This window comes from Staurois parvus, unplaced genomic scaffold (genome assembly GCF_062004578.1).
Source record: "Staurois parvus isolate SC_StPar_1 unplaced genomic scaffold, SC_StPar_1.0 ptg000485l, whole genome shotgun sequence".
Classification (NCBI taxonomy): Eukaryota; Metazoa; Chordata; class Amphibia; order Anura; family Ranidae; genus Staurois; species Staurois parvus.
Genome location: NW_028318281.1, coordinates 320718 through 338598, shown reverse-complemented (window position 1 = coordinate 338598; position 17881 = coordinate 320718). Strand labels below are relative to the sequence as shown.

At 43.1% G+C, this 17881-nt stretch overlaps 1 protein-coding gene across 1 annotated transcript in view; it reads right to left on the bottom strand.

Moving 5' to 3' along the window:
• LOC149452295 (uncharacterized) overlaps positions 1-17881 on the bottom strand; it is a 192827-nt gene that overhangs the window by 10532 nt on the left and 164414 nt on the right. Inside the window, exons 24-27 of the mRNA XM_089689531.1 lie at positions 15500-15697; positions 14168-14374; positions 6306-7674; positions 3575-3724 (exon numbers count right to left, since the gene is read on the bottom strand). Of these exons, the coding sequence (XP_089545657.1) occupies positions 3575-3724; positions 6306-7674; positions 14168-14374; positions 15500-15697 (1924 nt within the window). The remainder of the gene's footprint in view (positions 1-3574; positions 3725-6305; positions 7675-14167; positions 14375-15499; positions 15698-17881) is intronic.

Sequence of the window (17881 nt, the reverse complement as noted above, 5' to 3'; positions counted from 1 at the left end):
GACCCCCAACTGTTGGTACAATATCATTGTGGGACTCCAAAGTGTCAATATATCATTATTTAGGAACCCCAGCTGTCTGCATAATATCATTCTGGGTCTCCAAACGTCAGTATATCAGAATTCTGGGACCCCAAGTGTCGGCATATCATTATTCTGGGACCCCAAGTGTCAGTATATCAGTATTCTGGGACCCCAAGTGTCAGTATATCAGTATTCTGGGACCCCAAGTGTCAGCATATCATTATTCTGGAACCCCAACTGTTAGTATAATATCATTCTGGGAACCCAAGTGTAAGTATGTCATTATTCTGGAACTCCTACTGTTAGTATAATATCATTCTGGGTCCCCAAGTGTCAAAATATCATTATTCTGGGACCCCAAATGTCAGTATATCATTATTCTGGCACCCCAAGTGTCACTATATCATTATTCTGGGACCTCAACTATTAGTATATCACTATTCTGGGACTCCAAGTGTCGGCATAGCATTATTCTGGGACTCCAACTGTCAGTAAATCATCATTATGGAACCCCAACTGTTAGTATAATATCATTCTGGGACCCCAAGTGTCAGTATATCACTATTCTGGGACCCCAAGTGTCAGTATATCACTATTCTGGGACTCCAAGTGTTGGTATATCATTATTTTTTTGACCCTAGGTATCAGATTATCATTATTTTTGGACCCCAAGAGTCAGTATATCCTTGTTTTTGGACCCTTAATGTTAGTATAGCATTTTTCTTGGACCTCAAATGTGAGTATAGTAATTATTCTGGGGCCCCAAGCATCAGTATATCAATTGTTTTGAGGCTCTTAGTATTAGCATTTCATTTTTCTTGTTCTAAGTTCCCATGTATTAGTATATTATTATTCAGACGTCCTAAATGTCAAACTGCCATTGTTCAAGGACCCCAAGGTAAATTTTCACAAGTGTCATTGTTTTATTGAGTTGATTCTGAGCCCCCAGGAGTCAGTGTGTTAAAATGTTGTTATAGGACCCCAGGTGTCAGTGTGTTATTGGATCCTGGTGTCAGTGTGTTAATGTATGGGAGCACAAGTGTGGGTATATTATTCTGGAACCCTTAATATTAGGTCCTTATTTTGGACACCATGGGGGTTGATTTACTAAAACTGAAGAGTGCAAAATCTGGTTGGTTTCCATGCAGCTCTGCATAGAAACCAATCAGGTTCCAAGTATTTTTTTGTCAAAGCTTAATTGAACAAGCTGAAGTTAGAAGCTGATTGGCTACCATGCCCAGCTGCACCAGATTTTGCACTCTCCAATTTTAGTAAGTCAAACCCCATGGGGTTTATTTACTAAAGCTGCAGAGTCCAAAATCAGACTCCCTTCTGCATAGAAACCAATCAGCTTCTAACCTCAGCTTGTTCAATGACGCTTTGGCAATGATACCTGGAAGCTGATTGGTTTCTATGCAGAAGGGAGTCTGATTTTGGACTCTCCAGCTTTAGTAAATAAACCCCCATGTGTCCTGGGACTGAAGGCTGCAGTGCATCATTGTTCCTAATCTGAGACCCCAAGTATCAGCATATCATTATTCCCAAAACCCAAGTGTCCATTTTTCATTGTTTAAGAATCCTAAAATAAGTGTTTCCAAGAGTTAGTATATCATTAATCTGAAATTGAGACCCAAAGTGTTAGTGTATCAGTTCTGGTAATATAAAATGTAGGTGGAATTAGTTTATTTATGGGGTAGCACAGTGGCTAAATGGTTAGCACTTCCACCTGGCAGTAGTGGGGTTGTTGGTTCGAATGCCAGCCACGGCACCACCTGCCTGGAGTTTGCATGTTCTCCCTGTGCCTGCGTGGGTTTCCTCTGGGTACTCCAGTTTCCTCCCACACTCCAAAGACATGCTGGTAGGTTAATTGGCTCCTGTCTAAATTGTCCCTAGTATGTGTATGTATGAATGTGAGTTAGGGACCTTAGATTGTACGCCCCTCGGGGGCGGGGACTGATGTCAATGTACAATATATATGTAAAGTGCTGCGTAAAAATTTACAGCGCTATATAAGTACCTGTAATAAATAATAAATAAATTTAAGTTAATTGAAAATTCACACATAGGCTAACTTTTTTTCATAGTTTTCATAGGACTGAATCTTGCCAGGTTGCCTGTCCTGCAGACGCAACAAAAAGTGGGAACAAATCTTTTTTTCCTAAAGTGAACAGAATTTTCCTTATAGAGAGTTGTCACCAGAAGAGGTGTCCCCAATGAAAGATTTACCCTCACCTCTTGTTTTTGTGACAATTCTAAAATGTTGGATTTCCCCTCACTTTCTCTCATTGACAGTAGTCTTCAGAACAAATAGGGTAATGAATCTCCCGAACAGGAACAAAGACAGCAATACTAACTTGGCAAAGGGTGTAACTATTGAAAATAGGAAAAAGTTTGCTTTTACATATATTTCAAAATGTATGTTAGAAAGAAACTTCACTTCACTCTTTATATTCTTTTCCACCTATTAGTCTGCTGCATTTCCCACAAAAGCATACTCATGCCAAGTGAAACCAGCGTTGTCTGGTGTAAGCTGCCACTCCATCTCAGCACTTCAGGTCCTACTGCTTCTTCCAGGTTCTATAAGGTGCCTTCCCCATGACCTGCCATAGCGCATACAAAATACAGTGTAGATCACCCTCTGCATGCGCAGTGCAGTGGAAATTTCCTCAATGCTCCTGGGAGTGGGGGAAAGTCATTCTTGCTTGGGCAAAAATGCTGGAGGTGCAAGGCTGGGTCCTGCAGAAAAGGTACTTAACCCAAAAAGGAAAAATAGTAATGGTGGATTGGGTAACAGTGGTGGGGGGGGGGGGGATAATGGTAGGTGTTAGAAGAGAGTGAAGGTCTACTTTAAGGCAATTTTTTTCTTGGTTTCCCACCCCTCTATTCGTCCCGATGGCCATTGATACCAAGGAAGTAAGGGAAAATCCCAAAAATTTGAGTAGGGCAAGATCTGAGGGAAAAGGCCTTCAAGAAGGACAACTGTTCTTATGACATCTCCCTAAGGTGGGAATTCCGATCACTTTGGAGCAATTTCCTTTCATTTCCTGTTGTAGCTCCAGGACAAGGGAAATCTCATTAGTGGGACACAGGCAGCAAAAACAACCAGGTCGAGTTAACTCTTCCCCACTTTATATCTAAAACGAAAAAAAGATTTAGGTATGCATACACTTTAGGTGTTAGTGTTGCAATGCCATAGACCCAAAGGGGTTTATCTACTAAAGCTGGAGAGTCCAAAATCAGACTCCCTTCTGCATAGAAACCAATCAGCTTCCAGGTTTCATTGCCAAAGCTTCATTGAACAAGCTGAGGTTAGAAGCTGATTGGTTTCTATGCAGAAGGGAGTCTGATTTTGGACTCTCCAGCTTTAGTAAATAAACCCCAAAGTGTTATCTGCTATAATATAATGCCAAATGTGTATCCCAACATACATGCTGGAGACCTATGTGGCCTACATTCCAAAAAGAAATAAAATGTTTTAATTTTGGCTATGGAAATCATTTTTTATTTGTGGTCATTGATTTTGATTGTGGTCATTGGTGAAATGGCTAGTTACCTTCTGGTGAAACCTGCACGGTTCTCTTGGCAGTGGTCCTAACCCACCAGAACGATGAGTGGGCCAGCAAGTCTATAGAGTGAGTGTCCGGGAAGACCTCTATATCTTCTTCATTCATTAGTGTTCTGGCATTAACCGAGCACACCTTTCCTATGAAAAAGTACATGTACTGATTGAGAATGAGAGGAATTTCAAGTTAAAGACGCTATTTAGGTGACAGCATTTACCAAGCCTTGATGACACTGCCAAGTGATAAAATGAGAATGTCTAAAACCTTACTCCGGCTCTAAGATGTTATTTCAGCACATGCTGACCAATATTAAACAAGTAGTGATGAAAGCATCTGAGCACCTCTGGTGCCACTGTGCTTGTGTCTGAACCAGGGGCGGACTGACAACTCATGGGGCCCCCGGGCAACAGGGGATCATGGGGCCCCTGTGTCCTTGCCCAAACTCAAAAAAGCCTATGAAAAAAGGTACCAGGGGCATCTCATGGGGCCTCCTACTGACCCCAGGCCCTCGGGCAGAGCCCGAGTTTCCAAATGGTCAGTCCGCCCCTGGTCTGAACTTTTGTATGCAAACAGCCATTTGTTACGTAACTCATGAAAATATGGAAAATCTAAGTGAAGAGTTTGGAAGGCCATCCATTGACATGAAGATTAGTTAAATTCTTCAGGCGTAAAAACACAGGAATGGCTGTATTTTTTTTTTCTAGATGAAGTTACAAATTTTCATGAGCAGTGTTAGACCTTCCTGCATAGTTGTTATAGGATTGGAGAAAGCATGGCTTGGGGGATGTCCACCCCTCCTGGCTCCTACTAGAATTTATGGCTTAGACAGGCAGCACCTACGGTTCTGAGTGGGTTGGTACCTGTGTTTTCGTTTCTTCCTCAGGGACAAAGTACATGAAGTACTTTGTCCCATCTTCCAATGTGCTGTATAAGGCTCCTGCCACAGCCATCCAATAACACAGCTAGCAAGCGGATGACTTCTTTCAAAGATGACACTTTTCTCCTTTTCCAAGCACTTGCCCCAGACAAGTGTCACACAAGGAATGCAGGGAAGGGGGGAAGGTAATCAGCTAAAATGTTCCAGGCAAGAGCTTGGAGAAGGAGAAAAGTGCCATCTGTCAAAACAGATATCTCCTTGCTAGCTGAGTTATTGGATGGCCATGGATCGAGGAGGGGCGCCCATTTCGACCATACAGCGAGCCTTTGGCTACACTTTTGTGGAGAAAACAATTTCATACATTGCAAGAATTTCACCAGAATTTCATGATTATTTGCAATGCTTTCCTGAAGCTGAATTCAGTCACTTCCTATAGTCACAGGACCAGTCCTTGTGAGAAACAGCTGGCCAATCACAAAAGCAGGAATTGGTAGTCCTGGATATGTTATGTTAAAGCCGTTAACAGATATAAGAGATACAAATGAATGCAACTCTGTGTTCATTATTTTACTGCATCAGTCTTTTTCGATCCTTGTGCAGAAGAAATCATATCCATATGGGAGCTGTTTTACCTGCCAAAGGATATGTCTTTCTGTCCATCCAGCGATAAGATTTACCCAGCTCTGTTGAACTGTGGCAGGGGCCTAAATTTGCTGACAGGTCCCTGGGCAATGAAAGAAGCAGCAGGTTGAGGAACTCATCTCTCTCTCACTCTGCTCTTTCATCCTATCACCATGCACCTTCCAGTGCAGCACAAGTGATTGGCTACTTGTGCTGCTTCTCCCACCCTGACTCTGAACTCTGCTGTACTTACACTACCTGCATTTCAAAAAAAAATATTTACTGATGTATTAATGAATACAGAGCTGCCTGCTGTTGAGTGTTAAGTCTCCACTAGTAGCTAGGAATTTCCTAGGATATTAGGACTACTGCAACTCCCTTCTGACTACTGCAACTCCCTTCTCACCGGCCTACCCCAACACAGGCTATCCCCGCTTCAGTCTATCCTGAACTCAGCGGCCAAACTCATCCACCTTACCAACCGCTCTGCTTCTGCCACCCCCCTCTGTCATTCCCTCTGTCATTCCCTCCACTGGCTCCACCCCCCTCTGTCATTCCCTCCACTGGCTCCACCCCCTCTATCATTCCCTCCACTGGCTTCCGATTGCCCAACACATTAAATTCAAACTACTAACATTGACATACAAAGCCATTCATAACGCTGACCCAAACTACCTCACCGACCAGATATCCAAATACAACCCTACCCGTAATCTTCGCTCCTCACAAGACCCCCTACTTTCTAGCTCCCTGGTCTCCTCCTCCCACGCCCGACTGCAGGACTTCTCCAGGACTTCCCCCATCCTCTGGAACTCACTACCCCAATCCATCAGACTGTCACCTACCCTCCTCACCTTTAGGCGCACCCTGAAAACCCATCTCCTCAGGGAAGCCTACCCCACCCTCACCTAACAGCCGATCTCCTGCACTCCTCCTACCACTCCATCCCCCACAGCCACTTCCTCCTGTACCACTTCCCCTCGCTCCTAGATTGTAAGCTCGAAAGAGCAGGGCCCTTGAACCCCTCGTGTACTGTTTTGTTACTGTATTGTCTCATGTTCTGTCCCCCACTATAATGTACAGCGCTGAGCAAACCTTTTGGCGCTATATAAATACTGTATAATAATAATAATAATAATATTAAAATATACTGACCACTTATTATTTAAGCCCATGGGTTTAGGGACATTGTAGGGCAAACAAACAGGTGTTTTCAGTCATACCTTTATGCTTGCAGAGAAGTTTGATGTAGTAAAACAGGTTTGTTAAAAGGTTGAAAGGAGATGGGGTTCCTGGCTTTCTGGTCATGTCTCTGATGAGTGTGGCTCTTCCAAATTTCCATTCTGTATCCGACTGAGCTTGTATTCGCTGGTATGTGTCACTCATCATAGCAATCAGCAAATTGATCAGAACAATCAGAGTTACAACAAGGTATACTCCAAATACAAAGCGAACAATGACAAAGGTGAATTGTGGAGTCCTGCTGAGAGATGGAAGGCTTCCTGGTTCCACTAGGCCAAACAATGAGAAGAACAAGAGAACAGTGATGTCGATAGGGTCCTGGATGTTGGAATCATTTCTAAATATCATTGTCCCAGTATATGAGTAGTTGGTACTTGGCTCTGGGTAGACTGGCTGGTAGACAGCGGACAGCTGCATGGTGAAGGCCACATGAAACAAAGCAAGGATGACTGCGAACCTGGTCAGATCTTTGATGAGATCTCTTATGATGATCGCCCAAGGTCCAAAAAGGTGGTGGAAAGTGAGGAATTCCAAAAATTGGACAAAAGACAGAGTCATGGCAATGCCAAGGAAAATGTTTCTGGCAAAAAGGCAGTGAAGGCGATCTATGTCTGTAAAGAAAAATGCAAGCAGGTGGCAGAAGAAAGCAACAGCGGAAAACCCCAAAACAAACACTCGAATCCAGGCAAGACCTGCCCGCTCTTGTTGGTGGGTAAGTTCTGAAACCAACATACCCGACAGCCAGGCCAACAAAAGCCACTCGTTCCAATTAGGCACCATATGTCCTTCATGAATGGGGCTCAGTGGAGGATAGACGGTGGTCAAGATAAATAATACAATTAGGAATATGTGAGATGCCAGATAACTCATGAACTTCATGATGGGGATTTTATTAAACCTGTGCTTGAGAGGTAGAGAAAACACAAACCAAACGGGTGGGCAGGCTAAAAAGGAAAAAAAGAGAAGGACCAACTTCCAGGCAGTCCAGTCTAAGTTGCCATACCACACTTCGGTCAAGTACTTCTGAACAGCTGGGTGGGCCACAACATTCTTCTGCTCATATTCAATTAGGCAGTCGAGTATGGAAGTTCCACGGTGATCCACTGACCTGAGGATGTACCCGGCGTTCTTGCTGCCAGATGCTATGGTCAGGAGCTCCGTGGCCATCGTTTCACTGTATTTGGCAGCGTTGAGTAGGTCCACTGACCGTTCCTTCTCCTTCAGTGCAGTGACATTGAATGCTCTGGAAAGTTTCACAGCAGTATCCAGAGGAGCATTCGAGTTTATAATGTATTCCTCTATGATTCTGTTGTTGTTCAGCTTTCCGCAAACCATTAGGTCAAAGACAAACTGAAAAAAGCAAACATATCAACTAGGAAATATTAAAGCAGACACAATATGCATTAGTCGTTAATTATAAGAATTACAGCTGTCTACACATTCATTTTGGTTGGATGTTCATGTGTCGAGTCACCAACCACCTTTTTAATTCATGTGGGTTCTCTAGTGGTGAGATTGACCTATTGGAGTTCCCAGCTCCTCCTCACTCAGTAGCCTATACATGCAATATGGATTTAAAGTAGTTGTAGAAATAATAGCTGAAAATCTCCACCAAAAGTAATTTTAAATCTTTGTAAATCTAAAGCTTTTATTAAAATACTACCTGTGATCTTGCTATGAAGGTCTTTGTTCAGGTGCTTCCTGTTATATGGTGACAACAATCTGTCACTTTCTCCCAATTGACCATCCCCTTCTCCTCAAAAAACTCCACTCTCTTGGTCTCAGAGAATCTGTTCTCTCCTGGTTCTCCTCCTACCTATCGGAGCGCTCCTTCAGCGTTACCTATAACGCTGCCTCCTCCTCTTCACTCCCTCTTTTTGTAGGGATCCCTCAAGGTTCTGTCCTTGGACCCCTTCTCTTCTCCATCTACACCTCCTCCCTTGGTCACTTGATAAAACTCCCATGGCTTTAAGTACCATCTCTATGCTGATGACACTCAAATCTATATTTCTACCCCTCACCTCACCCCTTCAGTCTCCTTCCGCATTACTAACCTACTAAGCGACATATCGGCATGGATGTCACTCCACTTCCTCAAACTCAATCTTTCCAAAACTGAGTTCTTACTATTCCCCCCAGCCTGTGCCCCCTCCCCTGACTTCTCCATCAAGATCAATAACACAATCATCAGTCCCTCCCCTCATACCAGGGTGCTAGGTGTAATCCTAGACTCCCATCTGTCCTTTCACCCCCCAATTCCAATCGCTGTCCAAATCTTGTAGACTTCACCTCCACAACATCTCCAAGATACGCCCGTTCCTAACCTCGGAAACCACTAAGCAACTTATTCACTCCCTTGTTATATCTCGCCTTGGCTACTGTAACTCCCTCCTCATTGGCCGACCTCATTGCAGGCTATCCCCTCTTCAGTCTATCATGAATGCTGCTGCCAGACTCATCCACCTTACTAACCGTTCTGTATCTGCCACCCCTCTCTGCCAATCCCTCCACTGGCCTCCACTCAGTGTTCTCCACCCCTCTCTGCCAATCCCTCCACTGGCCTCCACTCAGTGTTCTCCACCCCTCTCTGCCAATCCCTCCACTGGCTTCCCATTGCCCAACGGATAATATTCAAAACATTAACAATAACGAATAAAGCCATTTATAACTCTGCCACAAATTACATCAACGATCTTGTCTCCAAATATCACTCAAACCGTACTCTCCGCTCCTCGCAAGAGCTCCTGCTCTTTAGATCCCTTGTCTCCTCCTCCCATGCTCATCTCCAGGACTTTTCCAGAGCTTCCCCCATCCTCTGGAACTCTCTACCCCAATTTATCAGACTATTGCCTACTCTGCTCACTTTTAGGCGATCTCTGAAAACCTATCTCTTCAAGAAAGCCTATCCTGCCCTCAGCTAATAATGGAATCTTCTACTCTTCCAACCAGTCCATCCCCCACAGTTACTACCTTTTGTACCACTAGCCCCTCCCTCCTAGATTGTAAGCTCCAAGGATCAGGGCCCTCCTATCCCTCTTGTATTGAACTGTATTGTTGCTGTATTGTCTCCTGTTATTGTAAAGCGCTGAGCAAACTGTTGGCGCTATATAAATCCTGTATAATAATAATAATAATTGCTCTCCTGATTTGTTACTCTGTCACATATACATTCAATGAAGACTATGGGTGTCCAGTACTCATGCTGTGCTGCTGTCACCCTCAGGGAACCCACCTTTAGCAAGGAAGTGCAGCTGACACTAGAATGAGTGCACCTAAACAAGAAATGGCTGTACAAGGCTGGAGGTGATTGGTGCATTGAGATAAAAAAAAACTGTGTGAAAACAGAATTTTTCAAAACAAAAAAAATGCCAATTTTGTATAATACAAATATTTAAAAAAGTAAAAATAATCCATTTAGGGTTTACATCTAAATAAATAATAAACCCTGTTAGTGTCAATGAATCTTCTCAATTCTTTTTTTCTTCGATATAGTAATCCAAATGTATGGTCGACTTCTGCCGTATACCTCCAAAAAATATATAGCTAAAAAAAAAAAACCGTATAGTGTATTATCCTCAATATTCAAATGATCATAACATATATAAATGAATTGCCATGTCCAGTTTTTTATATATTTTTTTGGAGGCATACAACAGAAGTCGACCATACATTTGGATTACTATATCGAAAAAAAAAAAGAATTGAGAAGATTCACTGACACTAAGAGGGTTTATTATTTATTCCGGACTTTCAAGGGTGAAAGTGTGACTTTTTGAGTGTCAATCTTAGGGTTATTGTGATTTTTTGGATATTTTATTTATTTTATTTGGAAGCCGTTTTTTGATTTTGTAGGGTTTACCTCTGCTTTAAGAAAAGGTAAGTTGTATTCTATTGGCCAAAATCAGCCTTGTACTGCGTGTAGAAGTTAGGCATAGCTAAAATGTTGCCTGTGAATGGACTTACTTTGCTGTTTTACTGAAAAAAAAGTTGAATTTGACTTATTATGCTATGCCCACTGACCTTGGGTCAACTCAAGCCTGACAGTATCAAAATAGCTACAAACTTGAATTTGGTTAACCCCTCCAACCGATCCCCCCCCCCCCCCCCCACACCTAGTATGTTTCACATATACTGGGGGGATGTACTATAGAGTAATAACATCCTTCCAGTCTTCATTGCTTCCACTTCCACCATGTGAGTGGGCCCTCAATGTCATCACATACAATGGCAGCTGATGGTCCTGCATTGTCTGTGTAATGTCATCGAGGTGGAAGGCGATGACCAGAGAAGAGGTGCAACTTTGGGGGAACGGTCATCACTACCTGAACCAAAGGGGAGGAAGCCTGTAGGACTGATGAGTAATGTACAACCCCAATTCCAAAAAAGTTGGGACACTGTGCAAAATCTATATAAAAAAAAAACAGAATGCAATGAGTTGCAATTCTAATAAACCCATATTTTAGGCTACTTTCACACTGATCCTAGCAAAAACGCAGAAAAAAAAAAACGTGTTTTGCTGCGTTTTTGCTAGGATCAGTGTGAAAGTAGCCTAAAATATGGAAATGTTGAATAGACTCCCTCAAGAGTTGGTTGTGGCCAGCTCAGTGGATTGCTGTAGGAAAGTCCTGGATTGTTTCTTGGATACACAGAATATAACTGGATATAACATTTATAGGTAACATTGATCCAGGGAATATCCGATTGCCTCTCGGGGGATCAGGAAGGAATTTTTCCCCGGTAGGAGCAAATTGGATCATGCTTTGCTGGGTTTTTTTGCCTTCCTCTGGATCAACTATGGGTATAGGATTATAACTTTTTTTTTCTATGGTTGAACTGGATGGACTTTTGTCTTTTTTCAGACAGATTTTTATATAGATTTTACACAATGTCCCAACTTTTTTGGAATTGGGGTTGTATATTACTCATCAATCCTGTAGGCTTCCTCCCCTTTGGTTCGGGTAGTAATGACCGTTTCCCCAAAGTTGCACCTCTTCTCTGGTCGTCGCATTCCACCTCAATGACATGTGACTCAAAAACACACCAAAAACACAGTACGGATTAATTTTTGCTACGTTTTTGCTGCATTTTCCATTGATTTTAATGGGGACGTGTGTTTCTAGGGGGAAGGGGGGGGGGGTTACCATACCAAACGTGCACTAAAAATGCAGCAAGCAGGATTTTAAAAAACACACCTGACCCACAATGGATCAGTGTGAGAAGTTCCATAGGAATACATGGTCACATGTTTTTCTTCCGCTTTTTTAAATGAAATTTAATTTTTAAATTTAAAGAGGAATAAAACCAGATCAGTGTGAAAGTAGCCATATTCAAAACAGAAAATAGAAAACGCATTAAATGTTTAAACTGAGAAAATGTACCATTGTAAGAAATAAAAAAAAAAATTAATTTTGAAACTGATGGCAGCAACAAGTCTCAAAAAAGTTGGGACACGACAACAAAAAGCTGGCAGAATAAGTGGTACTAACAAGGAAGAGCTGGGGGAACATTTTTTAACTAATTAGTAGGGATGCACCAAAATTTCAGCCACTGTAACATATCAGCCAAAAATAACCCTATTGGCATTTTGCAGATAGGAAAAATGTAGCCGATACAGGTGCCGATACAGGGGACTGTGTGAACTGCAGATGTGAGGGGGGGGGGGTGTTTGAGAAAGGCAGGAGAAGAGCAGTGTATACAGTGACTGGCTGTCGCTATATGTCAGTGCCGGTTTTTAAATGTAACATGACTGGGTATAAAAAGAGCATCTTGGAGAGTCAGAGGGGGTTGATTTACTGAAACTGGAGAGTGCAAACTCTGGTGCAGCTCTGCATAGAACCAATCAGGTTCTAACTTCAGTTTGTTCAATTAAGCCTTGACAAAAAAACCTGGAAGCTGATTGGTTTCTATGCAGAGCTGCACCAGATTTTGCACTCTCCAGTTTCAGTAAATCAACCCCAGAATGTCTCAGAAGTAAAGAGTTTCACCAATCTGTGTAAAGTTGCAACTAAAAATTGTCCAACAATTTCAGAATAATGTTCCTCAACCTAAAATTGTAAAAACTTTAAATATCATCTAGAATACATAATATCATCAAAAGATTCTGGAGAAATCTGTGTGTGCAAGGGACAAGGTCGAAACATAATATTGGATGTCTGTGATCTTCGGGTCCTCAGATGGCACTGCATTAAAAACAGACATAATTATGTGATGATCATCACTGCATGGGCTCAGGAATACTTCCAAAAATCACTGTCTGTGAACACAGTTCACCATGCCATTCAAGAATGCAAGGTAAAGCTATATATTACAAAGAAGAAGTCATATCTGAACATTATCCAGAAACACTGCCATCTTCTCTGGGCCAAAGTTCAAATAAAATGGTCTGTGGCAAAGTGGAAACTGTTCTGTGGTCAGATGAATTGAAATTTTACATTCTTTTTGGCAACCACGGACACTGCATCCTCCAGACTAAAGAGGAAAGGGATATTTTGGTTTGTTATCGGTGCTCAGTTCAAAAGTCTGTATCTCTGATGGTATGAGGATGCATTAGTGTGTATGGAATAGGCAGCTTGTACATATGGAAAGGCACCATCAATGCTGAAAGATATATCCAGGTTTTAGGGCAGCATATGTTCCCATCCAGACGACGTCAGGTAAGACATTGCATACTGTAGCAAGGCGATGCTAAACCGCATATTGCATCTGCATCTATGACAACAGCATGACTTTGTATTAGAAGAGTCTATCTGCAGTCCAGACCTTTCACCAATTGAAAATATTTGGCGCATCTTGAAATGCAAAATACATCAAAGAGCACCCAGTACTGTTAGGAGCAGTTAGATTCCCAAAACTCCAGCAAACGGTCTCCTCCGTTCCCAGATATTTAGGCTAGGTTCACATCTGTGCGGGTGGTGCCGCTGCGGATCCACACAAAAATCCGTCACTCACACAGAAGAATGCGGACCCGCGGGCGGGTGCCATTAATTCTAATGGCACGCCGCCCACACTGGAAATCGCAACCGTACAGGGAACCTCGGTTCCCGTGTGGGCTGCGTTTTCAGAAGTGCAGGGACTTCTTTGCTGCATGTCCCGGGACACTGGAGTCCATTCAAATGAATGGGCTCCCGTGCCCACGCAAAACATGGCCCGTGGGAACGCGGATATGTGAACCGGGGGTGACAGAGTGTTGTTAAAAGACAAGGGGATGCCACACTGTAATAAACATGGCCCTGTTCCAACTTTTTTGAGACGTGTTGCTGCTATCAATTTCTAAATTACCTTTTTTTTTCCTCAAAATGGTCCATTTTCTCAGTTTAAACATTTGATATGTTTTATATTTTCTATTGTGAGTAAAATATGGGTTTATAACATTTGCAGATCATTGCATTCTCTTTTTATGTAGATTTTACAAAGCACTACAACTTTTTTGAAATTTGGGTAGTCAGCAATTTTCTCTATTACATTCCACCCTAAAATGAGCCAACATTGTATTTTGCTTAAGTGGGCCAGAGTTCAGCTTTAACCCCCGGTTCACACCTATGCGGCCGTGCGGTCCGCGTTTCGCACAGGCATGAGAGCCCATTCATTTGAATGGACTCCAGTGCCCCGTGACATGCAGGGAAAGAAGTCCCTGCACTACTTTGGAAAACGCAGCCCGCATGGGAACCTAGGTTCCCAGTACAGTTGCGTTTCCTAATGGCACCCGCCCGCGGGTCCGCAATTCTCCGTGCGGGTGGTGCGGCTGCACAGATTTTCATGTGGATCCGCAGTGGCACCACCTGCATAGATGTGAACCGGGGGTCAGTCTGTGTCCCAACAAGCTGTCTTAAATAGGATGACTTACCTTCCTGTCCTCTGTCAGTTTGAGGGTGTTGTGGTTTTTCTTCAGTAAGAAGCTGACTACCTCCTGGTGGTTGTCATCAGCAGCGTACTGTATGGCCATCTTCCCGTCGTTACATTCCAAGGTCGGGTTAGCACCACATTCCACCAGGTAACGCACAGTGTCAAGGTAGCCGGACTTGGCAGCAAAATGAAGTGGACACCAGCCATTCTACATACGAAAACATGGACAATTATGTCAACCACAAGTGATTGGCAGACAAGTTCTAAAATGACTTTTCTTGGTGTAGTTTGAACATCTGGCATCATCAACCCAATTTTTGTGTGCCTAGGGCATCATGGACACCCCCTGTAGATGCGTCAGCCTGGTCTTACTGCAGAGAACGATGCTCATGTTGCAGCATTTGGGACTGAATCACCGGAAAAGAGAAGACATTGGAAGAGGAAGATACCTGTAATTTAGGCATGTATTTGAAACATTTTGAAGCTGAACTCTAGTCAACATTCATATTATTCTGGTGGAACAGTTAACTGCTTGCTTACCTCCAAACGTCATTAGGTTGGTTACTCTTCCTGATTTCCAGAGTACTCCAGCTGCTGGTAAAGAAGACCAGCCAAAACTGATCTCTCTGGTTGAGCAGACCAACTGGTCTTGTTATCTCCTCCTTTCAGTTCTCAGCCTATCTAGTGCTCTAACAACCAGACTTCTTTTGTAATTTTGAAGACATTTCATAGTGTATCCAAGCCACTTCTTCAGTTCTAATGAGTATCAGGAACATACCTCAATTATTATATCCAAACAGATAACACCAACACCATGGAGTGCGTAGATGTTTATTGTCCAAGAACAGGATAAGAGGTCTAAAAATAGTGGACCCCCCCAATTCTAGTTACAACATCCCACCCTGGGGGTCAGGAAGGCTTCATTGGTGTTAATCCTATGTGAACTACATATGAGAAGGTGTGAATTCTTATCAAAGAAGAAGTGATTTGGATACGCTATAAAATGTATTCATCACATTCAGCTGGACTTGATCTGTAATGTTGAAGATGTTTCATAACCTTTTCAAACCATTTCTTCAGTTCTTCAGTTAATATATCAATGTGGGTGCATTTATTCATTTTTCGAAAGGTGCACTATGCCTTTGAAGTGTATGTGAGGAAGGATTAGAACCTCTGTTGGGGTTTTCCTGCTGTCTGGGCTCTGTGTCCTGTGCACGTAACAATTTTCTATTACAAAAAGTAATAGAAAATTTTGAACAGGGACACAGACCACAATAAAAATCTGACTGAGGTTCTAGCCCTCCCCTACTCTACTAAAAAAAAGAATTAGTACCTTGTCGGTCACGTTGATGTCCGCTCCTTGTCCAATCAGAGCTCTCAGCATCTCGTTGTGGCCATTCGCCGCCGCCAAGTGGAGACATGTATGTCCATGGTTGTCTATCATGCTCAGCTGAGATGTTGATTTACTCAGAAGCAGCCCAACAACTGCTGTGTGACCGTTCTGAGCCGCAAGATGGATGGGTGAAGATCCCTGGGAAGTGGGTGGGGGAAATGAGCAAGGAAAAAATAGTTAAGACGCTTGTAGTAGTTTACACCCCTGAGAGCATCTTAAAGTGGCCCTGTCAGTAATATAAAATATGTAAGGTCTTTATGAGAAAGATGCTACCAAATACTTCCCTCTCCCGTTGCCCATGCCACCAAACACTGCTCTGTTCAAAACAAATCATCCTCAATGACTTCTTCTGAAACCGACGCATCCAGGAGTGGCCATCTCCTGGACCTCCAATGCACTCAGTGGTTCCTCCCACCAACCTCCTGCTGCATCCTGTAGCGATGTTGAGATCTATTGGAGGAACCACAGAACCTAGCGGTGGACCAGGAGATCAACATTACAACTAGATGAAAATTGGGGGCACGAACTGTTTAAGGCAGCACAGTGGCTTGGTGTTTAGTGCTCCTGCTTTGCAACACTGGGATCCTTGGCTCAAATCCCAGCCAGGAAAACTATCTGCATGGAATGTGCATGTTCTCTATAAACGTGGAGAGCAACTCTGGGATCATTGGCTCAAATCCCAGCCAGGACACTATCTGCATGGAATGTGCATGTTCTCTATCCATGTGGAGAGCAACTCTGGGATCATTGGCTCAAATCCCAGCCAGGACACTATCTGCATGGAATGTGCATGTTCTCTATCCATGTGGAGAGCAACTCTGGGATCATTGGCTCAAATCCCAGCCAGGACACTATCTGCATGGAATGTGCATGTTCTCTATCCATGTGGAGAGCAACTCTGGGATCATTGGCTCAAATCCCAGCCAGGACACTATCTGCATGGAATGTGCATGTTCTCTATAAATGTGGAGAGCAACTCTGGGATCATTGGCTCAAATCCCAGCCAGGACACTATCTGCATGGACTGTGCATGCTCTGCATCCATGTGCTTGCTTGAGTTTTCAGGTATTCGGGTTACCTCCAAAGACATGCTGGTAAGTTATTTGGCCCTAGTATGATATCCTGCTGAACATGCGCAAGATGGCTTCCTCACCTCCTATCTGCCCCAGCACTGATTGAATTACCCTAGGTACCCTTACCTAAGAAGTGCAGAAACTTCTTTCCTGTGTCTCACGGGCACGGGAGTCCATTCAAACGAATGGGCTCTTGTACCCGTGCAAAATGTGGCCCGCAGGCCACATAGATGTAAACCGGGGGTAAGTGTTTTGAGACCACAGGGAGAAAGTCAGCACTAAAATATGCAATAATAAATTATATTAAAACAGATACAAGTTTATTAATAAAGTTCTACCAATAAAGATCTCCTTAAAGGGATATTGCCCTTTGAAATAAGTTTTGAAATTGTATATTTTACCCTTTTTTTTTTAGATATTTTATTGTAACCAACTCTGTGTAAATTTTGGATGTAAAAACTTTGTTATTGTGTATAATATTGTAATTCTGTATGTATTGAATGGCATCCATCTTTTCTCTTTACAAGTACAGGTTCTGCTTCCTGCTTAGTAGTATAAAATAACTTTCACTGCAACTTTCTGCTTTCATGTAAGTCCAGGCCAGGGGCGGACTGACCATTTGGTAACTCGGGCACTGCCCGAGGGCCCGGGGTCAGTAGGGGGCCCCATGAGATGCCCCTGGTACCTTTTTCATAGGGTTTTTTGAGTTTGGGCAAGAACACAGGGGCCCCATGATCCCCTATTGCCCGGGGGCCCCATGAGTTGTCAGTCCGCCCCTGGTCCAGGCCCAAATAGTAATCTAGTTTCAAAGAGCCAAACTACATATTTTCACTTTTTCCAGATCATTGAAAGGGAAGAGCTTTGCAGAGTAGGTGTGGTCATGCAGCTTGGGGGTAGGGCTAGAGCTGGCCAAACACCAATAGAATTTTATTCAAATGTTTATTTATTTCAGGTACTTATATAGCACCATCAATTTACACAGCACTTTACATATATATTGTACATTCACATCAGTCCCTAACCCTCAAGGGGTGTACAATCAAAGGTCCCTAACTTACATTCATACATACACATACTAGGGCCAATTTAGACAGGAGCCAATTCACCTACCAGCATGTCTTTGGAGTGTGGGAGGAAACCCACACAGGCACAGGGAGAACATGCAAACTCCAGGCAGGTGGTGCCATGGTTGGGATTTAAACCAACGACCCCTAGTACTGCCAGGCGGAAGTGCTAACCATTTAGCCAC